General features: G+C 43.3%; 1 protein-coding gene across 1 annotated transcript in view; it reads left to right on the top strand.

Annotated features, from left to right (window-relative positions):
- LOC124805674 (ankyrin repeat and SAM domain-containing protein 1A-like) overlaps positions 1-27,616 on the top strand; it is a 586,984-nt gene that overhangs the window by 277,662 nt on the left and 281,706 nt on the right. Inside the window, exon 4 of the mRNA XM_047266244.1 lies at positions 27,117-27,262. Coding sequence (XP_047122200.1) covers positions 27,117-27,262 — 146 coding nt within the window. The remainder of the gene's footprint in view (positions 1-27,116; positions 27,263-27,616) is intronic.

Raw genomic sequence — 27,616 nt, 5'->3', positions numbered from 1 at the left:
GGTGTATCAACACGGACGGTCCAACGTGTACCACTAACCATTAGATAAGATCCCAACCAAAAGGGAGTAGAGATGAGTGTCACATCTTGTCATTGACAGTTGGTTGAAACTGGAGAGGAATAGCTGTTCTCATTATATTCCCTTCTATCACAAGCAGCTTCCGACCAAACACTGGGAATGAAATTACACACAGTCATTTGCAGGCGAGTATTTTGCAAAAGACCACCAGCCCGCACATCTTCAATGGGGCCAAACAAGACAGGAACTGGACATTAGCTGACTGGAGGCGCGTAGTGTGGTCAGACGAGACGTGATTTTGACTCTTCTAAAACGATACAATCGAAAACCCCACGCGCTCTTCAAACCGAAGTGTGTTTCCGGCTGGAGTTTATTCCGTGATGTTTTGAAGGTGTTATGCACTCCTGGACCTGGGCCCACTCATTCTTTCAGGTTGTCGTGGACACGAATCTGGACATTAATTTGAATATTGTTGGTGGCCAGATGGTGCCACCTCGTCTACATCTTCATGATAAGTATGCTGTGTGCACACCCTCCCCGCTTCCACAATGACAACAGCCAGTGTTCAAAGGCTGTATCTATGGGTTCCTGGTTTGAGGAACATTCAGCCACGCTATCGCACCTCGACTGTCCCGGTAAATCACCTGATCTCAGCCCCATAGAAAATGTCTGGAACTGTTTTGGACAGCAGGTGAATCGTAATAGTCAGAATCCCCCTCAATTCGGTAGCTATACGAGATATAATAAAGATGAGTGGCTTCATCAAGATGTGTCATACCTAAAGAAACTCATGGATAATTTTCGTCGACGAGTTGAGTCCTTTATCACAACCAGAGGCGGCATTAGCTTGATACGCTGGAGTGACTAATGTGGTCAGGTGTGGATGTTTTTGTCTCGCAATTTGACCTCATAAAGTCAATATACTGGTTACTAGAATAGCTTACATTTTCGATTATCAAGTGGAGCAAAGTGTTTTGATGTAAAATATTCACTGCATGCACGTTATTTAACTGGCGGTGATGAACTTTGCTTACTCGTTTCCATTCTTGGTCGCAGCGACACAACAACCGTTCACTATGAAGACTTACAGCTAGGTGGAATTGTGGAAGTGTCAACTTTTATTATTCGAGTGCTGCCTGTTGTAGACTCGTAATTCTGCCGGAGTCCTTACTTTTTATGAAATGCGATAACAAACTGTTGTCATACTTGCGCCTTCCTAAGTCGTTAGTGTGTGTGTGTTTGTGTTTGTGTTTGTGTTTGTGTTTGTGTTTGTGTTTGTGTTTGTTGTTATGTTGTTTAGGCCTTCGCCCATGCGTGTGGCAGGGAGTGGTTTAGGGGTAAGCATCCCCTTCCAGATGTCAATGCGTTAGAGAGCCAGACAAGTAAACGTCAGCTGTTGTTTGTGAGATATCTTCACACTGTTTTTGTGCGCGAGGACATGCAACGGTTCATAAATCAAATTCAGCTGTGTCCATCTATTTGGGATCAGAGGTTGGCTTAATAACCTTGATGCAGTTTCCATAGTGTGAAATAAAGTGGCAAAGTAGTATAGTGCAGATTGTCAGCATGAATATTATTAATATTGTTTACAGTATAGTGTAATAAATGGTTACATATCTTGAATTTTAAAACTGTTTTAAAGGTTATTGAATATTTTATAATTTGAGTGTGTAATTAAACATTCAAGAATAGAGTTTCTGTCAGTTTTCCACCGTAATTTGGAATTGCTGTTGAATGCCGTACAAGCTGTTTTTGCGTATCAGCATTGTTACAAAACTGTTCAGCTTCATAGTGTTTGTTTGAATTAAATACTTATGAGTTACGTTAATACTTGGTTCAAATGGCTCTGAGTACTATGGGACTCAACTGCTGTGGTCATCAGTCCCCTAGAACTTAGAACTAATTAAACCCAACAAACCTAAGGACATCACACACATCCATGCCCGAGGCAGGATTCGAACCTGCGACCGTAGCAGCAGCGCGGCTCCGGACTGGAGCGCCTAGAACCGCACGACCACCGCGGCCGGCGTTAATACTTTATGGCCTACCCCGTGGTTCAGAATTTTAAGTAAGTTTAATACAGCAAGCACAGCATGAATCTTTGGTCTGTATAACACTTCTTTAAAATGAGCCATATAGCATTCATGCACAACACCAACCGTGGCAACAAGCTCCTTCATCGCTGCCCCAGTGCCTAACTAGCTGCATCCGTATTGACTGTAACCATTCCAGAGTGGCGCCTCATGCGAGCTCTGCTACGTGTACATTGTAAAACACCACGAGTCTGGAAAATAAGCCTCTGAATCGCACTGGCAGTTCCAAGTCCGTAAGCAATAAAGAGAGAGAACACACCTGTAACACAATCTACAATTAAACACCCCTTTGTAGATAAGTCAGAACGTACCACTTGCGTTTTATATTTCGTTGAATGGAGTGCACATATCCAAAACATATTCCCTCTGGAAATTCAACTATTCTCAAACAGGTGCGCCAAGGCTTCTTTGAGAAGCTTGGTTCCGTACATCCACAGCGCCAGGCGCTAACCGAATCCCAGGACAGATGAAAATCGACGATATGCTGCAGATGCCACTGCAAACAGTGACGGCACTACGCCGCCGTGCTCATACAGTGCAATAGCACACGGAGCTCACTGTGCTAACTCCAGCAGTCAGTTTATTACCACTCCACGCTACCTTCCTGTTAGCAGGCTCACACCTGACTGCCTTAGACCCGCTTCGGCCTCTCTCCAGGGAGCGCTTCCACACGGAGTCAAAGATCCCAACCGCTCGCGTCAATGACTGTGTGTCGAGAAGCGACACACTTATCGGTGAGAGTATTAACAAGAAGGCAAATGGACTTAACTGTTTAACCAGGCATGTCAGTGACTGTTTCCCTTTCCTTCCTCAGTAGTTTTCATTTATTCGTCATTACACCAAATGCCCATTCAACAAATGTTCTTGCTCTGGAATGCTTATCATTGTAGAGACTCTTCCGTTGTCCAACAACCTGTAAAAAAGGTCTCATCAGATTCTCTAACAAGGGATGAACTTCATTCCACAAACTGATACATTCCTTCAAATTGTATTGGTAGTTACAGTTCCCCATCACTAAGTTTCTTGTAAAACGCACTTCCTTTGAACAGCCCATCAGATTTTTAACTATAGACACCGACATCACTGAGAGCAAATTTGTTGTTGGCAACTGCTTGGAGTACAACAGGATACTACAGTGGGTAATTTTAGAACGTGCTCCCGGGGTTTCAGGACACTGGATGTGTGGATGCTTTCCATCTGTCCATAAATCATTTACAGCTGGGGAAACCGCCTCTTGCATGCATTTTATTGGTAATTTCTTTAATTTGAGAAGCAGTCGACGTTGGTAAATGGATTGGAGCAGCTGAATTCCAAATGGCCAAACATTCATTTATCACCAATGATATAGTCGACCTCCTATTTTGAATGATGGTGCTACTGCATAATAATAGGCTATGACAGTAGAATGATACCCGAATAAAGAATTGTTGGAGCTAATACTTCAACACGAAGACGTGCAAGTTCTTTTTTAAGTTTTGTTAGTACAATAGTCATTCATTTAGTCCATCTATTTTCATACTTTGGCAGCAGTAGTGCACCATGTTTTTTTACATCCTTTTATTATTCTCTCCGTTGAAACGGTGAAATCGAAATGGAAAAACCTTAAGAGACAGTTACAGAGAAGATCTTAAAAAAAAAAAAAAAATGGCAAAGTGAGGTCAGGTGATCAAGGGTAAAGTCCATCGAAACGCAGTTCCATTTGGCCTTGATTTCAGTACATGAATTCATGAGAAGATATTCTGATTCCAAGACCTACTCACAGTTCCTTGTCAGTAGAAACAGAATCGGTGAGCCAAATAGAATTAGCTCAAGAATTATCACTTTTCAATATATGTGTATCACAACATGAAGATCGTTGTGAGAGGTCACCATTAGCTCCAGACGATGAGCCATCGTCACTGCTAAGTATCGCATCAGTTTTGCAGGCCGAAAAAGACAAATTGGCTTTGATGAAGACACACGTAGATGCCATCCAAGATGACTACACTACTTTCTGAGGAGTCTCAGGATTGCAATAAATTTCTTCTTCACTGGTAAATGTGTAGAAAATTTAAAATACAGATGCGTTTATATAATGAATTGGACACAGTAAGTTCTGTGCAAAGTTTTCATTCTATGATTGTGCACTAATTTAATTTTTCACCTGTTTAGAAATTGTTTTTGAATGTTCTGCAGCCGATACAAAGTCTATTACGTTTCATTCTTTAATATGAATATCCTTTCTCAGAAAGGTTTCTTAGTTCTTCAGTTAAGAAAAAGAATTCTTAATTGTCGGTCTGTGTTCATGGGGCGAGTTCATAACCTATTTCCTCTGTGCTTCAAACTCTCACGTGTCATTGTACTGTGAAAACAATACCAATAAAACAATGAAGCTATTGTTTTACAAGATGTCTCAGTCTAGCAGGAGGTGAGCAACTGGTTCTTGCACCTGTGTAATCTAAGACCTTGTATGTCAACTGTCGAAGGGTTGGAATTCTTTTGCCGGTGCCGAGCAGCCACTTCTCGTGGTTGAAACTGGTTTGAACTGTACAAGGATACAACATAACGCCTGTTTCGGCTGATAGAAATTAGTTTACCTACCCTGCTGTCCTTGAGTCTATGCTGAAACTAGCCGTTATTCTTGAGAAAAAAGAAATGGAAACATATTAGAGCCAGAGAGAAGAATTTAAAAATTGGCAAGCTTAGGTCAGGTGACTCAAGTAAATCTCCATTGGAAAGAAGTTCCACTTGACTTTGGTTTCATTACTGATATTTTCTAAAATAAATCTTATTCCTAAGAGCTGTGCACAATTCTTTGAAACTGGTGGTAAGGTAATTCTTTACAGCTTCTGGTACTAAACATTCCCAGAAACACTACAGATAAAATTTCAAACAGGAGCATTTTGTGTTCCAACCATATCAGACGTAGAAAAATCTATGGACGTACCTATATTTTCTAGCGTCCGCCGTTTTTCATCTCTAACTAGAAAGCAATTAAACAGAATATCGCAAGATTTTATTATACTCGATGCACAGCAAAATGTCATCTTACATTACTTATATCTCGTTTTCCAGATTCAGATACGAAATGTAGGTACTACATAATAGTAAGATACAGACAAGAATTATATGCTTGCCATTTATGATGTAACGTGTGGACTACTATAATACAATAGCAGATGACTGTCCAGTGTAATCGGCCGTCCCCGAGGAAAAAATTCTTATGTATCTGTCATGTGAAGATGGATGATTAAAAGCACACGAGGATCCGTACTAGACTTCGACTGCCCGCCAGTAATTCGATTTTCTATCCTGCAGTGTTTGACACGCTAAGCCCGCGCGAACCCCGTCGGCTTGTGATAGTGGTCTTCGCGCCATTCAGTAACTCGAATTTGCTTGTGAAAGGAGACATATTAGTGTCACCACAAATTCCGAAACTTTCGTACTTTTAGCTGTATTTGACTCGCAGTAATGTATGATCCAAAACTTGGCGAACGGTAAGGTACACGCTGTTACGCTTTTTCAAGACAAGATTTGTAAATAGTGTATGATGATCACGAACGGCGTCATTTCATAATGAATGTTACAAATTACGAAGAGATAAATCGTTTATTAAGAAGCTAAGAGTCCACACTACCACTTGTGAAAAAAATCAGATTTTTTAGGTGGATACTTCTACATCTACATGACTACTTTACAATTCGCACTTAAGTGCCCGACAAAGGGTAATTTCTTCAATATTTATTGAGAAACATTACGAGACTAAAAACTCACGCGAAATGAAATCAGACGTTTTCTTTTTGACAAGGGAAGTAAATATTTTGAAGAAAAATTGAGTACATTAAACAATTTGCCCTAGTCTTACACATCTTCAAGTGTTTTTTAAGCGTGAAAATCGGAAAAGCAGATTTTCCCGTGTAAGGCTCCTCAAGTCTCTTTATTAATGTCTTTTCAAGTTTCTTTGCGCCTGTCGGACTAAAGTATGGTAGCTTAACATAAAGATCACGCTTTGTTATGAAAACGACCAGACCATGTGCCTAATACGAATACGTGTCTCTTACATATTGCAAATACTGAAGTTCTTTAATTAAAGAATGAAAAATGTCAGTTTTAAATAGTAACAGAACAAGTCAAATTACTTGGGCATATTGTTCCTTTTGGAAGTAACACATTGCTGTGCCAATGTCTGCGCTCATCCAGTCTCGTTTAACATTTAGGATTGTTTTAGATTCACACTATAGTAACCATTGCTACATTTCGTTTCCAAATTAATTAAACAGGTATCCTCTGATCACGGAAGCCTATGTATTTACAGTCTACTGTCAGTGCTGCTCCGCGATAAGTAATTATCCTCAAACACGACACTGCATCTACCATAAATCTCTTCATTAATCCCACGCGCCTTCCCGCGAAATAACTGTAATATTTTTCTTCTATAAACCGACGTAATACTTCTGATTCTTAATTCCACTTTCTGCTAAGCAGTGTGCAACCGCTCTGTACGGAAGCTCAACACCGAATCTTGTCCAGTGTTGCCAATTCATTTTCGACCATGTCTGTCCACGACGGTGTGAAAAGTCTCTATCCTCAACTGCGAAGTCTCCACGGACGCAAAAAGAATTCTAGACCGACGACAAAAAAAAGAGATCACGTGTTGGGTAGTAACATTTCCCCTTTATTAACAATTTTGTACAATGAACGGTCACTGTTTTGAAACGAAATATTCACGATGTTATTTGGGAATCTTGCAGCTGTGCCGCGCGGAGTAGCCGTGCGGTCTGTGGGGCACGGTTTGCGCGGCTCTCCCCATCGGAGGTTCGAGTCCTCCCTCGGGCGTGTGTGTGTGTGTGTGTGTGTGTGTGTGTGTGTGTGTGTGTGTGTGTCTTGTCCATAGCGTAAGTTAGATTAAGTAGTCGCTTAGGGACCGATGACCTCAGCAGTTTGTTCCCATAGTCCTTACCACAAATTTCGAAATTTTTGTTGCTGCTGTTATTGTTTTGGGGAATTTTTGAATCGACGAAAATTGCTTTTATGAGCTCAACTATGTGATCAACTGTTCACAAGCACAGCGACTGCTCAGCAAATGCTGTCGCTGATCTTATTTCATCGGTTTTGTGGTCCTCTTCGAGCTCAAGACTTGCGGTAGGTTGAAACACCCACGATGAAAGCATCTACTTGTTTTTTTAATTGTGACACTAGACTTCTGTGGGAATCGAGAGCTGCGTGTTTCAAAAGTTAGCTTCTTCTAGCACACGCCCTGCATGAGCACGATAATTGTTGTCTGCAGTTAACAAACCCTCCAAACTGTTCCTCCTCTTGCCACACTTCCCTAAATTTCTGTTTTCGTCTTTGACTATCACTCCTTTGTAACTCTTTTCTTTTTCGGTTCTGAAGCAGTAATACAAAAATACTAATACCAAGAAAACAAACATCGGAAGCTTATGTTAAGGCTAAAGAAACTGATCTACGCGAGCAATTTTTCCTTTATTTACAGCATGTGAACACACGACAAAGTCGCCGCGGAAGTTAGGAATGTAACTGTAGAAGTAACGATGGTGCAGAGATTACAGTAGACGAGCTAAAAGTTGCCCGATGGGCTCCTTGTTTCGGTCGTCGCATGGCGGTCTCATTCGGAGCACTTCGTGATTGTTGGTAGCGTCAGGGGTTCCTCAACTGTGACCATTTTTCTTCTGATCTTTGCGCAGTATTACAGCAACTTTAGTTTAATTTACGCTATTTGCTATAAGTAAGTACTGTATTTGAAAATGATTGCCTCGTAATGCGCATTCCCCAACTTGTGCTACATCCGTGCGATATTTGTACATTTCAGGCAGTAGCTCATCGGCAAAAGAAATGCTAAGCAAACAAACACTTCAGTATTTCTCCCGTCACGTACCCTATCCAGACAGTGACTAAAATACTTTCCTTCCGCACCTTGTTTCGTCCCTGATGTACGCCTTGATAGGCAAGCTTGCACGGAATGATGACAGACGTATAAAGTTGTGGTGGTTCTTTTTACGTATGTATTGTTGGTATTTGTTTGTTATGTAAAGTTGGAGTTAGTATTATTCTGCCTGCTTCACAACTGAAAAATTAATTACATTATTGCCTGTGTTATGGTACTTCTCGCAGTTAGTTTGCCCGACAAGCTGTGTTTATATCAAAAGACACCACCAACGCACAATATTCCAGATAAACAGTTGCATTGTTACTTTCGTTAAATTGTACTGCTGACGAGATTTTCGCAATATCCGTTAAGCGGGGATATAAAACAAAAATTACTGAAATCGCTATTTATGAATATGGTTCAATATTTGAAAAACGGACTACTATTACTGCTTCAAAAGAAGAACCGATAATCAAGAGTAATCTCCTACATTCACATTTATTTTATTATTTGTCAAAATTAGCAAATATTAATATTTTTTACGACTGTGGGCCGTTATCATTTAGCACAATGGCGTTGACCTTTGCGCCAATGTTCTCCTTTAAAATGTGCAAAAATTAATCAAGTAATTCACGTCGTGAATATAGGAGTTGTTACAGTAAAACATTAGCGACACTTTTATGTAATATTTGATTATATTTAGACTAAATATTACATGAAGTTTACAGGTTTTCGTGCCACGTCACAAAATGGGTTCTTACACAACCAAGAAACAAAAGGAAAGTGTGTCCATCCTTTTCCAAAAGGAACAGATATTACAATAACAATCACAGATCATATTAGTTGATTACATAGTCTTTTCGAATTTTCTGCGATAATATTTATTTCGATACGTCGTCAGTTTTGTTATATTTGCGAAGTTCTTCAACGTTAGTTTTTCTCCTTACGTGGCGTACCGCAACAAAGTGTCTAAAATTTGTAAAGTTTGGCAACTTTTTTTAAATTTCTTATTTTGTAATTTTTCTTTGTTGGGTGAAAAATCCCTATGTTTTTCAGAGGGATCTGAAATCCTTCCCTACGTTCCTACATTTTGTAAAACAGAGCCAGAAGTCCCTATGCTTGGCAGCTATGCCCTTCTCCCCCAGCAAAGGGCATTATTGTCATTACATGGCAATACTTTGCTTTCACAGAGGAAAGGCGCGCTCGGATCCCAAACTTCCAGAGGCCAGCGATTTGATAAGGAGTACAGTACCGATACGTTATGATATCAAAGATAACAGTACTCCTTACACCCGTTCTTCAAGCAGCTAGCGCCTCGAACCGGCGTGGCGGCATGAGCTGGCTAAAAAGCGCGGGGTAGTCCATTAGATCCAGACCCCGTGTGCAGTCTGAATGCAGCTTTTATGATAGTTTTGGTTGCACATTATGTCGTAGCTGTAACTAAACTTAGACAATAAGTGGTGGGGAGCGTAATAATCCCCAGTTTGCCTTCATTTTCATGCCTCCCCGTCTGAAGCGGGTAAAATAAAGAAGACTGCTCCATGTCTGTCAAGCAGATGAGGCGGATAGCGGCGCAGAAGTTATTTGTGTCAGAGGTCACGAAACAGTGTCCTCGCTTTCGGGAGGACGGAAATTGACCTCTCCTTCCGGCTGTGCGAATTTAGGTTTCTCGCCAAATGCAGATGCTGGAATAGTTCCTTTGAAACGGATACGGCCGATCTCCGTGCCTATCTCCCCAGCTTGTAGTCTGTCTCCAAAAACTTCGTCGTAAATGGGCCGTTAAGCCCTTATCTTTCAACACGTTATGGAGTATGTGCAGCATTCGCTAACCACCGGGACCAGCATTGGTATACTTCTGATACATAATGCCCTGCATGTAGGGAAATTCTTCGGTGAAACAGTCATCCTCCCGTAGAGACACAATATGACTTCGCTAAAACTCCGGTAGCTGCTTCTCAACGTTGGTTTTGAATGTCTACAATCCATCCAGCACTTGTCTACAAACTACGCACTGCAGTGCACGAACTAACTGACCAAGACTTCCATCAAGCCACATATAATTCTTTGAGTTTTGTATTTTCTTGGCGTAGTACGCCGTTTCTATTTCGACGACAGCACTGTGGTATGAATCATTGCATTGACTCGGCCCTCAGTCAGTAACAGTTACAAATGTGGTGGTCGTACATGATGAGCTAAAGGTGCTATTTTCCTGATGCCACCTGCATTTTTCCACTAGTGACGTGTTCTAGGTTTGCCGAAATACAGGTAATGTGTCACCAGGAAATTGCAGAGGTAACTCGCGTTTTCAAAAAGGATAAAAGAAATTTGCACACGATCACATACTAAAATTTGTTTCGGTTTCTTTTTGTTAGCATTAATATCCATACGATTACTCTTGAGTAACATATGGTTTCTCTGTTGAATATAGTAGTTCTTGTTTATTTGATTATATAAAAAATGACGAATAGTTTTTTCGGTCCAATTTCAGTAATTTTCTTTTCGTTTATTACTACTGATAATGTATGCTTGTCGTGTTACCCACTTGACCCCCAAATTTTTGCTCCTTCGTCTTCATGCTCCTCGTCCTCCCTCCGTTTCCCAGTCCTCCATCCTCCACCCCCCTTCCCTCCACTCGTCTCTCAACAACCACAATCCCACCCTACACGCCCATTAGTGTGCTTATGCTTCGTCATCCTCAGGATGGAAAGTACATTTTTGATGTTTTGTAAAAGACAGTGTTGTGGATTAATGTCTCTTTTTACCTGGGACGTGTTAGAAAAAGTTGTTTTAGGTTCACGTAATTTGTAAAGTTTGTTACAGTAAAGTTTGTTACAGTAAAGTTTGTTACAGTAAAGTTTGTTACAGTAAAGTTTGTTACAGTAAAGTTTGTTACAGTAAAGTTTGTTACAGTAAAGTTTGTTACAGTAAAGTTTGTTACAGTAAAGTTTTTTACAGTAAAGTTTTTTCGCTTGTACAGGGTCGGAAGTGATAAGGATATTTGATCTACTATTCTCCTGGTTTTCTTCTAATAGCAATGTTGTTGCTGACATTTAATGATTTTTTTTTTTTTTTTTTACGTGCCAGCATGGCATGCAACTTGGTAATACACGCTGTATGTGACGCTCCTGTGTTTTACTGTTCAGTGATTTTAAATATTTGACTGTTTTTGGCAAAGGTATTAAAAATTATTAATCCTGTTGTTGACTTGTACGGTTGTATTGTAGTATTCTTGATGGCTGAAGTACATTTTAACCCTTTGAGGCCCATGAATAAATATAAGTAGAAAATTATAACAATTTCTTTCAAAATCTACTTTTATTGTCTCAAAAAGAAATAATATAGTGTAATAACAATAAAATTTATATTCCATAATAAAATATTCTAGGTGGTTTCATAGTGAAACCACTGGGCTGTTACGACAGTTTTCATGGCTACATTTTCTCATGAAATTCAGTGAAATAGTTTTTTGTTTCTGTTAAGCACAAACCCACATTACACGTTTTGCAGAATGATCTTGTTTGATGTGGCTCTTTAGCAGTACTACAGTGTGCACATCTTCGAGACGGTCGTTTTTCTGGCATGTGGGATGCACTGTCAAATCGCTTTTGTGGTGCAACAAATGGCTTGAATTTGTTCCGCTGGATCTGAGATCTCTTGCGATTAGGAGTTGATGACGAAGTTCCTCAAACTAGACCAGCAATTACAGATAGTCTGAATTGCTTCGGAGTTTTCTGATCATCATCACAATGTTCATTATAAATTATGCAGGCATTTACAACAGTAACATCAAGAAAGTGCCAGAAAATTCTGTGCCACCATTTCTTGCTTTTTCTATCAATCTCATAGATTGATTTCAACATGTCGGATTTATCTGCAAGCCCCATATAGGTATTGTAATCCTTTACAATATCTGGGCATGAAAGTTCTGTGCGAGAACCATCTTTGGATTTCCGAGATGCTGTGTTCACGTTTTCAATGTTGTGAAAGTTTGAAAGAAACTGTATTGGTTTACGATCTTTCCAAACCAATGCCGTGATACCTTGACCACTGCAACGAAACTGGAACTCTCCTCGGGACATGTTCTTTTCATTTTCGAAGTCTTTTGGGAACCCAACTCTGCCTTTTCTCACTGTTCCACAGGCATATATTCCTTGTTTCTTCAGATCGAGCATAAGGGGTACAGAAGTAAAATAATTATCGAAGTACAGCTTGTGATGCTTTCCTGCTAATTCTGAACTAAGGTGTTTTACAACTCTGGCACCTAGACACTTTTCTACCTCCTGACCAACTTTCCCAGTATAAAGCTGAAATTTGGAAACGTAACCAGTTTCATTTGCCAGTACCCAAACTTTGTACCCACGTTTTATTGGTTTCTTGTGACATACACTGCTTGAGGCTGGATCTGCCTTTGAAACGAATCGTTGATTCGTCCACAGCAAGGTGTTCTGTTGGCTTATAACTTTCTGTGTACTTCTTTCTAACGTAGTCCAATAGTGGGTGTATCTTTAACAATTTACCGAAGCCTTTTCCTCCCTTTTCTGAGTGCTGGCTGTTATCCTTTGCATGAATATGCCCTAGCAACCACGAAAATCTATTCCGAGGCATGACATCTGAAATGTGTGAATCACGGAGAACTGGATCAGAGGACCAATAACCCCTGTATGAAGGATAATTTTTTATACCCATTAGTAAATTTATGGCAAGAAATTTCTTCATTTCGTCAGTATCGGTTGGTCTGAAAACTGTGGAACCTCCAAGCTTTTGAGTTGCATATAAATTTGTTTGATACACTAGTTGGTGTAATAAATCATCACCAAATAGGCAACCAAATATTTCAGCGGGACTTGATTTGTTAGATGGGATATTTGAACCATATTCCTGTGAAAACTCAGTTGTTGCATTTGACAGTATCTGTTGCACCCATTCAATATGCTCATTTATTTCTGTATTGTCATCACACACATCGCCGTCATTGTTGCCACTACTAACGCGAACAGAGTCACTTTCAGCACAAACACCTTCATTCACATCCTCTTCAAATTCAACTACGCTCTCATCAGGTAAAAGAAGTCAAATTCTTCATCAATTTCGCCTGATTCACTTCCAGTATCCGAAGCAACCGACTCAGTATCACTTGGAATTTCAGCAAGTATGTCCAGTAGCATATTTGTGGTAAGGTCACAAGCTCTGAATTGCTGATTTATTCTTGATGGTGGTCTATTATCCACAATGACACGCTGTAAAGAATAAAAGTATTTACCGTTTGAAGGTCGTTATGTCCCAGTGGTTTCATTCTGAAACCACCTACATATTCGTAAAAAAAACTAAGGTTTACATTATAATTATCAATAAAAATACCTTCCAAATATCATTAAATGAAGCATAAGAATAATCCATTACCTGAAATTCTTATTATCTACTGTATATACGTCACAAAACAATTTTATGTGAAGGCTGTGTCGAAAGCACGTGTACTCGGCGCAGCACTACACAAATAATGCTTTTACCTGACAACAATCACTTCGCTACTGCGACAATTAGCTGGCGCTGACGCTAGATGTCACCAGCAATCAACGTGGGGTGGTGGTTTCAAAAATGAACCTCTGGATCGCAAAAGCAGGCAAAGTAAAAATGTGGTTTCAAACCGAAACCACTTGGCCGGACAGGGTTAATAAATAAAAAAGAGTTTGCTGTATCCTGAGATGGCGCCCCCTTCCGAAATTTCCTTACGGCAGCAGAATGAGTACACTGACACTTATCTATATGCGCTGTAACTGTTCGTTGCACATTTTGACATGGTTTTCACATGTTCTGAAATATCACTTTTGACTATGTTACGTAAGTCTTGAAATGATATGTTCTGTATTTTTGGCATATGCTCTAAAAATTGGTAATACCTGTATTATATATGAGTGTAAATTCGGTTTCTGCTCTGTCGGATGATTTGGAAATGGGTCTCGGCCCGAAACTAGTCATCCAGTGAATATAAAAAAAGTATAATTTGCAACTTTGGACTAGTTATTCGTTCTACTGTTTGTTCCACATTGTCGTTTAGAAAACATTATCTTACGTAGAATTATTGTAGATGTACGATTGGCTCGAAAAAATTTTGGCAAAAGAGACACCAATACGTTATAATGGGCCGCCAACTTTCCACATCTGTGACGGTAACACTGGGTGTGGCCCAAGAAAGCGCAGTATAATCATTAAGGCTCTTGATATACATAAACGATTTATCAGATGTGACTCAACAGCACAATGATGGGTTCGCTGACGACCCTGTTGCCTACAGGGAAGTGGCACCGTTGAACGATCGTAAAGAAGTGCAGGAAGACTGACAGGAGAGAATTTCCAAGTGGTTTAATGAATGGAAGCTCTCTCTAACTGCTGATAAAAGTAAGATGACTTCCCATGACTAATTTTGTATCGGATGAATACATGCTAATGGGATACTTCGACAGACAGTCACATCTTTTAAACACTTCCGGGTAATACTAACGAACCACATGAAATAGGAAGACCTTGCAATATCTGTATGGGGAAGGCAAATGGAAGACATCGATTTCTAGAAGGATTTTGGGAAAGTTCAGTGCTTCTATAAAAATGAAGCTGCATACAAGATGCCAGTGGGACCTACGCTAGCGTTTGGAGTCCTCATCAAGTAGACACAACAGCAGACACCGAAGTAATTCAGAGGAGCACTGTCTGGGTGGTAAGAGGTCCGTGTAGCCCATACGAAAGAGTAACGCAGACGACTGGGGAAGTTAAACGGCAATCGTCGGAAGAATGACAACGTTGTTATCTCAAAATCCTGTTAGACAAATTAAGAGAATATGCAAGGAAGACCTAACAACACTGCTATCTCAGTCGTAACACCGCATGTCTTGCAAAATGGCCGGCCGGTGTGGCCGTGCGGTTCTAGGCGCGTCAGTCTGGAACCGCGTGACCGCTACGGTCGCAGGTTCGAATCCTGCCTCGGGCATGGATTTGTGTGATGTCCTTAGGTTAGTTAGGTTTAAGTAGTTCTAAGTTCTAGGGCACTGATGACCACAGATGTTGAGTCCCATAGTGCTCAGAGCCATTTTAACCATTTTTTCTTGCAAAATGGCCATGAAAATAAGATCGAGACAGATCGTGACGCGTTCAGAGACTTAGCCCTCCACCGTCCTCTGTCCCACTTAGTACGCCAGTGGAATAGAACAGTAAACAGTTAATATTGATACGAAGCACTCTGCGGTATGCAGATTACGGTGAACCTGCAGATGTCGAAAAGGGGGCGGAAACTACAGCACGATCACATGCAACGTACGTTTTCAACAGCGAGCACTCGCGGACGATCTTCGAGACGTAATCGTATTAAATTCGTCATTCTTGCTTGCTTAAGATACAATATGAACATCACAGATTTTCATTATGAAATGACACTTTACAGGATGGTGCATGTGTGAGGCAAAATCTGACTTGTCCTCCTCTCCTTTCAGATATGCTTGTTATTCCACGTCCCCTTTAATGGCTCATTGCTTTATACTTTATGTTAACAGAACTCTTGTTTTTGTTTCTTGTTCTACTAATCTTTTATTTTAGACGTGTTTGTGTCTTCTCAGTTACTGGCAGATATGAAATACTTTGTTACGCGCAGTAGGGCCGTTAGGATTGAAGGATGGAAACGATTCATGGAGTTCGGGTTAAAAGTACTGCATTTATTGTCCACCTTTGCAGGAAGTACATATTTATTTGAACAAACAAACTGCCCAAATAACGGAATTCGAAATTCAACATAGCAATGAATTGTAAATAAAACTCAAATCCAATAAAATTTTAATTAATTTGTTACTATTATAAAGCCACAAACAGCTTGAAACAATCTACTTCCAATTCACACTGAGTTTAAAAATGAAATATTCAAAACGTACTACGAGGGCGTGCTGAAAAATAATGGCTCCTAATTCTTTATTCTGTTCTCAAAATCGATTGACGTATTACATGTCACGCATATTACTAAGTCGAATTTCCTGCTTCGGTGACGAAAGTTGCAACCCTCTATCGCTAGAGGACTCCGGATTGCAGCGTGTAACATGGCCGTGTGTATAACCTATGTTTGTGCGTGAGAAACAGCGTGCTGCAGTCCCACAGAAAACGGAACGCAATTCGAAGCACCCTCTCCTTCACCATGACAGTGCCAACATATGCAAGAATCCGACGACTTTGGTTCACTGTCTTCGATCATTCTCCATGCGGACCCGACGTGTCCCAATTTTCATTGTATCTAAAACTTCAGTAATACCTTCGAGAGCTCCACTTAGATAGTGATGAAGCGGTGCAAGCAGCGGAGTGATTGTGCCTCCGTGAGCAAAGTTCTACAGTGACGGAATCAACAAACTGATCCCTCGTTGGGAGGAATGTGTTCGTCTCCAGGGTGGTTATTCTAGCAAATAAATATGAAGAACAAAGATGTAGAATGTTAATAACATTTGTTTTATCTATTCAGCTTTCCGGCTTTTCACATAAAAATTCGGAACCATTACTTTTCAGCACGCCCTCCTTTGAAATGATAGTTACTTACTCAAGACTCAAATTAATTACAATTTAAATAAATTTAAGACAATACAATTATGAAACACTATAAAAAAACAAGTCGGTGAAAGCAGTTTCAACAAAGTCTGAATTTATATGAACTTGGATGATCAAGATAACTTCAACGTCCCTTGTGTAGTTCATGGGTCTCAGTCGTTGCGTTGTTCCATAACATGTATCTTGGTGACGAAATAAATCTCGGGTGAACAGCCTGGTATGAGTGTGCATAGGACACAATATTTCGGCAATCGACCACGTTGCCGTCATCAGGTGCGCTGATGATGGCAACGTGGTCGATTGCCGAAATATTGTGTCCTATGCACACTCATACCAGGCTGTTCACCCAAGATTTATTTCGTCATAAAATACGCCTGGAGAAATTGAAGAAGCACATGTATCTTGGTGTTTCGTCATCTGTCCACGTCAGCATATACAAATACAAGGAAACACCCCAGATTAATCGAAAACAGTTCAGTATTGGAAACGGACAATATTTTTTTTGTTCTCTTTGCAAACATGTGCTACTTCTATTGCCCAAGACCAATCATACAGCGCCATTAATCAGAATGTACAGAAACATCTCGGCTGTGTTGTCACTAGCTGGATTCGTATTAGGGACACAACAGGATTGAACCCCCCAGGGGGTCCACAACTCTTTTGTGCATACGTGCGTAGCGAGCACGGGACCCCGAGCTAATGTGGCCCTCCTTCCTTTCCGGGCTGCATACCCTCCCTTTCCGCATCCTTCCCCGTCCCCCATCTTCGCCCCCCCCCCTCCCCTCACCTCTGGCTCTTTCCTTCCCTTTCTCCCCCTCTGGGAGTATGGTTTGTGCCTACGTCCGGAAACGGACGCTCGAAACTGTTACAAATTCCTTGCTTTCTACACTTGCAAGTCTTCGTCCTTCCTCTGCCCTTCTCTTTTCCTTCCCTCTTCTCTTTGCCCTTTTCTCCGCTGCGGCGTTTGAGACCCCTCTTCTTTCCTTTCCCTTTCTCTTTTTTCCTCCCTGTGCATGTCTGAAGGCCGACCCACGCACTTCCATGCGTAGCCGGTGACGGGATAACGCGTAATTCCCCGCCCCGGGTAGACAGGTAGGACACGTACGTACCCCCTGGTAACGGCCAGGCCCAGGGTGGGGTGATTACCCGAGCTGATACCTTCCGAAAGTGCCGATTGGTCCCTCCGTCCGTTTGTCGGGAGATGTGACCTGAGGTGTGAACAATCACCTAAGGCGGGAGTGCCCTCAGAGAGGGCCCTCACAAGGGAGGAGCGCGCCATCGGAGACGCCGGTAATGATGGGGGATTCTTCCGCAATGGTTTCTTCACCTTCCACTATGTCTGCTCACAAGCGTAAGTTCACTGAGTCTCAGCCACAGACAGTTCTTCCATCGTTGCCACAGTTCCTTGTTATTTCTCGGTCTGACGAAGGTCACGACTTCTCCACGGTCAACCCTTTCATTATTCAGAAAGGTGTCGACGCAATTGCAGGTCCTGTAAAGTCTTGTTCCAGATTACGGAATGGCACCCTCTTGTTAGAAACAGTCAGTGCCCTCCAGGCACAAAAATTGCTGCGTACCTCACTACTACACACCTTCCCTGTCCGGGTGGAACCGCATCGTACTTCAAATTCCTCGCGCGGAGTCGTTTATACACGCTCCCTCGATGGATTGTCTGACGAAGAAATTCAGCACTACCTGTCTGACCAGGGCGTAACGGCTGTTCATAGGGTTATGAAAAGGGTTGACACGAACATAATTCCAACCCGCACTGTCTTCTTGACATTTGACAAAGTTCAACTCCCATCGAAAATCAAAGCAGGCTATGAGATAATTTCCGTTCGCCCTTACGTCCCAAACCCTACGCGTTGCTATCGGTGTCAGCGGTTCAATCACACCAGCCAGTCCTGTTCCAATCCGGCCAAATGTGTTACGTGTGGCAAGGATGCCCATGAGGGTGCTTGTCCACCTCCATCCCCTCGCTGCATCAACTGTATGGGTGACCACGCTGCTTCTCTCGAGATTGCCCCGTTTTTAAGGACGAAAAGCTCATCCAGGAAATCAGAGTGAAGGAAAAGGTGTCGACCTTTGCTGCTCGAAAATTATTCGCCAGTCGACAGCCCACCATGCCTCAGACAGGAAAATACAGCACTGTCCTTGCTTCTCCTCAGCCAACAAAGGAGGCGGCCACGCAGACTTGCGACCTCACCTTTAGTGCCACGGTCGTCAGATCGGCCAGCGCAAACATCGCCCGTTCAACCTCACTACTTTCGCCTGCCCACTCTATGGCTCACCCTTCATCGGGTTCTGCTAAATCTCGAGCCCAAAGGTCAGACACCGAGACTTCGAAAAAAGAGCGTACTCGTGAGGATTTTTTACGTACCCCAACTTCACACCCATCGGTTCCTCCTTCATCTAAACATCATACTTCCAAGAAGGCTACAAAGAAACCCAGTTCATCTCCTTCTCCGCCAAGGCGTGTCCCATCCACAGCACCACCTGGCGGAAATCGCCCTCGGCCGTCTTCTGTGTCGCCGAGGCGCACTGCTGGCGGCCGATCAACCGGCCGATCGCTGGTGGCAGGAGCTGCTCCTGAACAACCTATGGATCAGGATATTCTGCCTTCAGCTGAATGTCATTCCATGCTGTCGGTCGCAAGCTCTGAGCAGTCGTTGAGTTGACAGCGACCTTGGTCACATTCCTCCATTTTCTGTTCACCCTATGTCCATGATCCACTGGAATATCCGCGGCATTCGAGCCAATCGGGATGAATTGTCGGTCCTCATACGATCCTACTCGCCGGTCATCTTCTGTCTTCAGGGAACAAAGCTGCGTCCCCATGACCGCTTTGTTCTCCCTCATTTTCAGTCTGTCCGATATGATCTCCCCTCTGTTGAAGGCACTCCAGCCCATGGAGGACTCATGATTCTTCTCCATGATACCCTCCATTATCACCCAATCCACTTAAACACTTCCTTCCAAGCTGTCGCCGTCCGTCTTTCCCTTTCTGGATATCCCTTTTCTCTTTGTACTGTATACATCCCATCGTCTACACCAATGGCACGAGCTGATCTCCTTCATCTTCTTGGTCAGCTTCCACCCCCCTATTTCCTGGTTGGGGACTTCAATGCCCACCACCCGCTTTGGGGATCTCCACATCCTTGTCCACGTGGCTCACTATTGCTAGACGTCTTCCACCAAGCGGATCTAGTTTGCCTCAACACTAGGGTCCCTACATTTTTGTCTGCCTCCACGACAAATTTATCTCATTTGGACCTTGCAGTCGGTACTGTTCCGCTAGCTCGGCGCTTCGAATGGTTCGCCCTTGATGATACACACTCGAGTGACCACTTTCCATGTGTCCTTAAACTGCAGCCTCAACTGCCGTATATGCGCCCGCGACGCTGGAAGTTTGCCCAAGCCGATTGGACACTTTTTTCGTCTCTAGCGACATTCGATGACCGTCACTTTCCCAGCGTCGACGATGAGGTCAAACACATTACCGACGTTATTCTTACAACTGCGGAACGTTCAATACCACGCACCTCCGAGTTGCCCCGGCGCCCCCCAGTTCCTTGGTGGAACGAGGCATGCCGTGACGCAATACGTGAGCGGCGACGTGCTCTCCGAGTTTTCCGCCACCATCCTACTTTGGCCAACTGTATCCGCTATAAGCAGTTCCGTGCGCGATGCCGTCGTGTCATCCGCGATAGCAAGAAGGCAAGCTGGAAATTCTTTATTAGCTCATTTAACACCTTCACTCCCTCCTCGGAAGTTTGGAGTCGGCTTCGACGGTTCTCAGGCGCGCCTAGTTTCTCCCCGGTCTCTGGGCTCACTGTCGCGCATGATACATTAGTGGACCCCGTCGCAATTTCTAACGCATTGGGTCAGCACTTTGCTGAGATTTCGAGCTCTTCAAATTACCCGCCAGCGTTTCTCTCGAAGAAACGTGCAGCGGAAGTGCGACATCTTGCTTTCTCCTCTCAAAATCGCGAAAGCTACAATACTGTTTTCTCCATGCGGGAACTACAACATGCACTCTCTTCTTCTCGCTCCTCCGCCCCAGGACCGGATGGTATCCACGTCCAAATGTTGCTGCATTTATCAACCCATAGTCTGCGTTACCTCCTTCGCCTTTATAATCGAATTTGGACCGACAGTACTTTTCCCAGACGATGGCGGGAAGCTGTCGTCGTTCCTGTTCCGAAACCTGGAAAGGACAAACATCTCCCCTCTAGCTATCGCCCCATTTCTCTCACGAGTAGTGTCTGTAAGGTTTTGGAGCGTATGGTGAATTACCGTTTAGCTTGGTGGCTGGAATCCCGCAGTCTTTTAACACCTGCCCAATGCGGATTCCGAAAGCATCGTTCTGCAGTTGACCATCTTGTTGCTCTCTCCACTTATATCATGAACAATTTTCTCCGGAAACGCCAAACAGTAGCAATATTTTTTGATCTGGAGAGAGCATACGATACCTGTTGGAGGAGAGGCATCCTCCGCACACTGTTCTCTTGGGGCTTTCGAGGTCGGCTGCCCCTTTTTCTTCGCGAATTTATGGCAGAGCGCACATTTAGGGTGCGGGTGAACACTACTCTCTCCCGTACTTTCTCCCAAGAAAACGGGGTACGCCAGGGCTCCGTGCTGAGTGTTGTACTGTTTGCCATTGCCATAAATCCAATTATGGATTGTCTCCTTCCTGATGTCTCGGGCTCCCTCTTTGTGGACGATTTTGCGATCTACTACAGCTCTCAACGGACCAGCCTTCTTGAACGACGTCTTCAAGGATGTCTCGATCGCCTCCACTCTTGGAGCATCGGAACCGGCTTCCGTTTTTCTCCCAGTAAGACCGTTTGTGTTAATTTTTGGCGACGTAAGGCGTTTCTTCCGCCCTCCTTACATCTAGGTCCTTCCGTTTTCAGACGTCGCTAAATTCTTGGGTCTTATGTTAGACAGAAAACTGTGCTGGTCCTCCCATGTTTCCTATCTTTCGGCTCGCTGTCTGCGATCCCTCAACACCCTCCGTGTCCTGAATGGTACCTCCTTGGGAGCGGACCGAGTGGTCCTTCTCCGCCTCTATCGCGCCTTAGTGCGCTCGAAATTGGACTATGGAAGCATAGTCTACTCCTCTGCTCGGCCGTCTATTCTTCGGCGTCTCGACTCTATCCTCCACCGTGGATTACGTTTAGTGTCTGGAGCTTTTTACACCAGCCCTGTGGAAAGCCTTTATGCCGAGACTGCTGAACCTCCGCTGTCCAATCGGCGAGCAGTCCTTCTGAGTCGTTATGCTAGCCATCTGTCTTCCATGCCTGCTAATCCAGCCCATGACATTTTTTTCGACGCCTCCTTTGATGTAGGATACGCAGGCCGCCCCTCCTCCCTACTACCACCGGGAGTCCGCTTCCGTCAACTGCTCCATTCTCTTTCCTTCCGCTTTCCTAAAACCTTCTTGACAACTTGGGGTACAGCACCGCCTTGGCTCCGTCCCCGGATCTGCCTGCTCCGTGACCTTTGTCGATTTCCCGAGGAAGGTACCCCTTCACTTGTTTATCGTCGGGCATTTGCTGCTCTATGTGCACAAATGACAGAAGCCACATTTATTTACACCGACGGCTCGAAAACATCGTTAGGTGTAGGGAGTGCCTATATTGTTGGCGACACCCCAAATCACTTTCGGCTTCCCGACCAGTGTTCGGTTTATACTGCGGAGCTTTACGCTGTTCTCAAGGCTGTCCACTACATCCGCCGCCATCAGCGGATACAGTACGTTATCTGCTCAGATTCTCTCAGCTCTATCCTCAGTCTCCAAGCTCTTTACCCTGTGCACCCTCTGGTCCACCGGATTCAGGACTGTCTGCGCTTGCTCCACCTGGGGGGCGTCTCGGTGGCGTTCCTCTGGCTCCCAGGACACGTTGGTATCTGTGGAAATGAGGCGGCCGATATTGCAGCCAAGGCTGCAGTCTCTCTTCTTCGGCCAGCTATTCAATCGATTCCCTTCGCCGATCTACGGAGCGTTTTATGTCGTCGTGTTCTTCATTTATGGCACGCACATTGGTCGACACTTCCCCATAATAAATTGCGGGACGTGAAAGCTCTTCCTTGTGCTTGGACCTCTTCCTCCCGAACGCGTCGTCGGGAGGAGGTAATTTTAACTAGACTCCGGATAGGGCACTGTCTTTTTAGCCATCGACATCTTTTAAGCGGCGATCCTCCCCCACTCTGTCCCCACTGCTGTCAGTTGTGGACGGTGAGACACGTTTTAATTGAGTGCCCCTATTTTAATCCGTTACGCTCCCGTCTACAGCTATCGCCTGATATATCGTCGATTTTAGCAGATAACACGCGCTCAGCCGATCGCGTTCTCGAGTTTATTAGTGCCAGTGAAATGACGTCAGTCATTTGAAGCTTTTTTTGGGGACAAACACCCCTTTCTGTAATGGATTTTTAAGCCTTCCTTCTGCTTTTCGTTTCTCCAATTTTATGACTTTCGTTCCCATTGCCGCTGGTTTCCATTTTCGGTTTTTTACTGTTTCCTAAGTCACGGACCGGGCGCTAACGACCATAGCAGTTTTGGCTCTAAAACAAAAAAAAAAAAAAAACAGGATTGAAATTCCGCCAAGTTAATCATGTTTAGCTTCTTCGTAGATTCCCTGGATTTACTACTGCGAATGCCTGGATGCTTTATCTAATGACCTCGTCGTCGACAATGCCTTAAATCTCATTTTTTCTTGTGAACCGTAGGATACAGGTATCTTTCGACAAAACAGAAAAATTAAAGGAAGTGATTTCTGTTTTATGTTTCGAAATACATATCTTCGTGCATTAAGACACTTTTTCTGAGTGGGTTGAACTAATTGTTATTTGGTTTCAAAATTTATAAACATGTTTCGACGACTTCGATTAACACATTTTAGTAAAGAAATTATCTGTATTTATCGAGGAACGATTCATCCTTCAGCACAATGGTGATCATAGGTTCCGGACGTTGGCAATGGCGTCCGCACGTACCTCTCTCCCCATTTTTTAAGACGACGAAGTTATTCCAACAGTTACTGTTGTTAAACTCCAAAATTTTCATCTTTTATTTGACTACAGCGCTTCCTTCAACTTAGTTAAGTCATTGAGCTGGTTTTCCAGTTAAATGGAGGCAATAAAGTCATCGTTTTTTCAAATACACATATTTTTATGTAGATAGCAAACAGATCATAAAGCTATTGCGGTTTGGCTGCAGTGAAGATACACTTCACCTTTTCCGAGAATGGTCTGTAAGCACCAGATACCAGTTACTAGGCTACTTTCGGCAGTCTGCAGCCCTTATTACTTCCGCCGAAGAAAATGATTAGTAACCGTGCAATGTCCATCTCGCGGTTTCAGGTTCTACATCTGGAGGAAAATGTGAACACCGGCGATTTGAAAGAGATCTTAATTACATTCATTGGTGAGACATGTCCTACTATCATTAAAAAAAATTAAAATTGTACCAAACACTGTGACAGCGACTTGATGATCTATTTAACCTGAATTGTTCACATCAAAATTGGTCGAGCGGTGAAGATATCGCTTCGCAATCACCTGGATGAAATAAAACAATGCCCCGACCAACCTCAAGTCACTATATTTTTATGGCGTTGTTAATTATGGATATATTGTTCGCAACTCCGTCTGTCGAATTGCTGCGATAGTAGCGATTCACAGTAAGATGAATTAAATAGCGAACTACTTTCATAAGTGTTTAATGTAAATTTAGATAAATCTAGTGTTCGGAATATATCTTTATCGTATGTTTTTCTTGTCGAATTCCGTGTCATTCTCGATATTCCTCAGAAAACGCTCCACACAACTGCCGTGTGGAAGGGATACCTGTCAGAATACACACGTAATAATTCTAAATGGTCTTCTGCCCGAGCCTTCGCCGCTTACGCGTACGGCAACCGTATTGCTCGTATACCATCCTCCCCTCGCTCTGTGATGCGAGGGGTTACCATCTCCTAAGGGAGACAGGCTGTTCTAAATCCCACAGTACTGTTTCCCAGGAAATTAGTGGTAAGTGTGTAATATTGGGTTGAAATCGATCCAGTGGTTCAGGAGATGTGACACACACACACACACACACACACACACACACAAGCATCGTTTTTATACATGTATATGATAGTAATTATAAGGTCTAAGATAAAGGGTTCTTTAAATTTAGTATAATTAACTCTTGGGTGCATCATACTGTAGAGAGGTCACTGCGAGGCGTCGAATAATTATCAACATTAACAGTTATCAACAAAGCGAAGTTCATATACTCATAATGTCTTTATGTACTATCCTTTCAAAAATAGCTTTTCCACAGTGATACACCATTGCATGTAGTGCAGTAATAGTTATTGAGAATGAGTACTGCAACATTTTTGACCTAAAAATCAACCAGTGTTGATGTTAGTAAATCCATGGTTAACATCATGATGTTTATTCGGGTTTTGTGGATCAGTATGTATTGGATGCACTCGTCTCGAACCAGTGAATCTCTCTGGACACAAGAATTACACACACACAAAGAAAAATAAATACTTCCGAAGGTAGCCTATTTATTACCAGTATAAATTAATACCAGAGTAGATACATATTTCAATGACAAGTAAAGCTGTAGCGTTTCCGTCAGTACTCCAGATGATAGGCCCGATGGTTCCAAAGGAAAATAATGAAGAATGGCTGGTAAAATGGCGTGTGGATCGAGGGGAATACTTGCCATTTGATGTGACCTACGTAACATCAGCATGTTTATTGCTGACTGTTGGGGGAAAACTAATATAACAATTAAACTTTATCGCTATTAACAAGAAATACCTTGCTAAAAATACGTGTTCCTCCTTGCAGTACTTTCCTAATTGGAGGCTTAATCTTTGGCTATGTAAAACAGGCACACACTGAATACTGTACGCTATCTGATCAAACGTATTCGGACACCTTGTAAAATGCGCAGGCGACCACTAGATGCCATGAGAGGCTGGCCTGCTAGAATAAAATACTGTGCCGGCCGGTGTGGCCGAGCGGTTCTAAGCGCTTCAGTGTGGAACTGCGCGACCGCTACGGTCGCAGGTTCGAGTTCTGCCTCGGGCATGGATGTCTGTGATGTCCTTAGGTTAGTTAGGTTTAAGTAGTTCTAAGTTCTAGGGGACTGATGACCTCAGAAGTTAAGTCCCATAGTGCTCAGAGCCATTTGAACCAATAAAATACTGTATTGTCAGTAGGGAGCCATTCACAACAGGATGGGTCGTTGAGAAGAGCTTATTGACCTTTAGCGTGACTGGTCCTTCGATGTTTCCTGAGTAATAAATGGATCAGGGACATTTCAAATCTTCTAAAGCTGCCTAAGTAGAATGTTGGTTGGTTCAAATGGCTCTGAGCACTATGGGACTTAACATATGTGGTCATCAGTCCCCTAGAACTTAGAACTACTTAAACCTAACTAACCTAAGGACATCACACACATCCATGCCCGAGGCAGAATTCGAACCTGCAACCGTAGCGGTCACGCGGTTCCAGACTGAAGCGCCTAGAACCGCACGGCCACACCGACCGGCAGAGTGTTGGTGATCGTGAAGTGGAAACGCGAAGTGGCAATCACAGTTGTACCAGACGAAACAGACATCGTGTACTAACGGACAGGGATCGCCGAGCACTGTGGAGAGTGGTCGAAAAAAATCCCGTTAAATCAGCGGAAGCTGTCAGTCGTGATTTCCGAAGTGCCACCAACGTCCAGCTAGCATGAGGACTGTGCATAGGGAGTTGTAGAGAGTTAGAACGTACGGGGCACAGTGATGGAGCAGTTCCTCATAACCCACACATTTTGTAGTGAGTGTTAAGTAGTGGTTGAAGTGGTATAAAGAGCAACACCACTGGACAATGAATGATTGGAAACAAGTGATTTTGAATGATGAATCACGCTTTACGTTGTGGCAATCCGATGGAAGTGATTGGGTTTGGCGAATGCCTGCAGGACGTCGCCTGTCATGTGTTGTGCCAACAGTGAAATACGGAGTGGGTAGTGTTACGCTGCCGAGGTGTTTTTGTGGTTACTGTGTGGTACCCTTAGTGCACTTAAGGAAACGTTAAATGCAGAAAAATATGAACTCATTTTACAGCATTCTGTGTTGGATGCAGTAGAGGGTCGGTTCTAACACGAATATTGTTTGTATCAGCATGACACTGCATCTTGTCATAAAGCAGCATCCGGGAGGCAGCGGTTTGTGCCAACAACATTCCTGAACTGGACTGATCTGCCCAAGGTCCCGACCTGAACCCAGTGGAACACCTTGGAATAAGTTAGAATGCCCTATTTCTTTCCAGACCCCAGCATCCAACATCACTTCTCTGGTTTCGGCTCTTGAGCTGCCAGTCCTCCACATTCCGACTCTCATAGAAAGTGTCTTCTGCAGATTTAATGCGATTATAAAAGGCGGAGGGTGGACAGCTCTGTATTAATGAGACTTGATTCTTTTGATCAGATGATGTATGGTTTGCTGTTCTTCAGCACACTGTTTTGTTTATGGGAGAGATGAGTGATAACTGCCCTTTTGTTGCAGACGAAGGACAACGAGACGGCGTTGCACTGCGCGGCGCAGTACGGGCACACGGCGGTTGTTGGGCAGCTACTGGAGCACGGCTGTGACCCCGCCATCCGGAACAGCCGCGAGGAGACCGCACTCGACTTGGCCGCGCAGTACGGCAGGTAATGTAGCAATTCGCCACCTACCTGTGCGCTCACCGCCGCAGGCAGTGCCCTTCAACTACCCTGTACCCTCAGCGCTGCTGGCGAAACGTTTCAACGTACCTGTGCTCTCAGCACGGCAGGCAATACATCAACGTTACCTGGATAGTCAAGACTGCAGGTTTATTTGTACACTGACAAGGGAAACTCCCCATAGCATCCCCATCAGATTTATTGGTAAGAGGTCCCAGTGGACAGCGGCTCAAAAACTGGACACAAATCAAGCATTAAAACAGGAAGAATGTGTACTGAATTGTAGAAAAGAAAGAAAAATAGAAGCAGGTTACGGTTCAAGAACAGGTTGTGTAACACATA

This window comes from Schistocerca piceifrons, chromosome 7, assembly GCF_021461385.2.
Source record: "Schistocerca piceifrons isolate TAMUIC-IGC-003096 chromosome 7, iqSchPice1.1, whole genome shotgun sequence".
In the NCBI taxonomy this organism is placed as follows: Eukaryota; Metazoa; Arthropoda; class Insecta; order Orthoptera; family Acrididae; genus Schistocerca; species Schistocerca piceifrons.
This window is presented reverse-complemented; position numbering and strand designations above follow the sequence as displayed.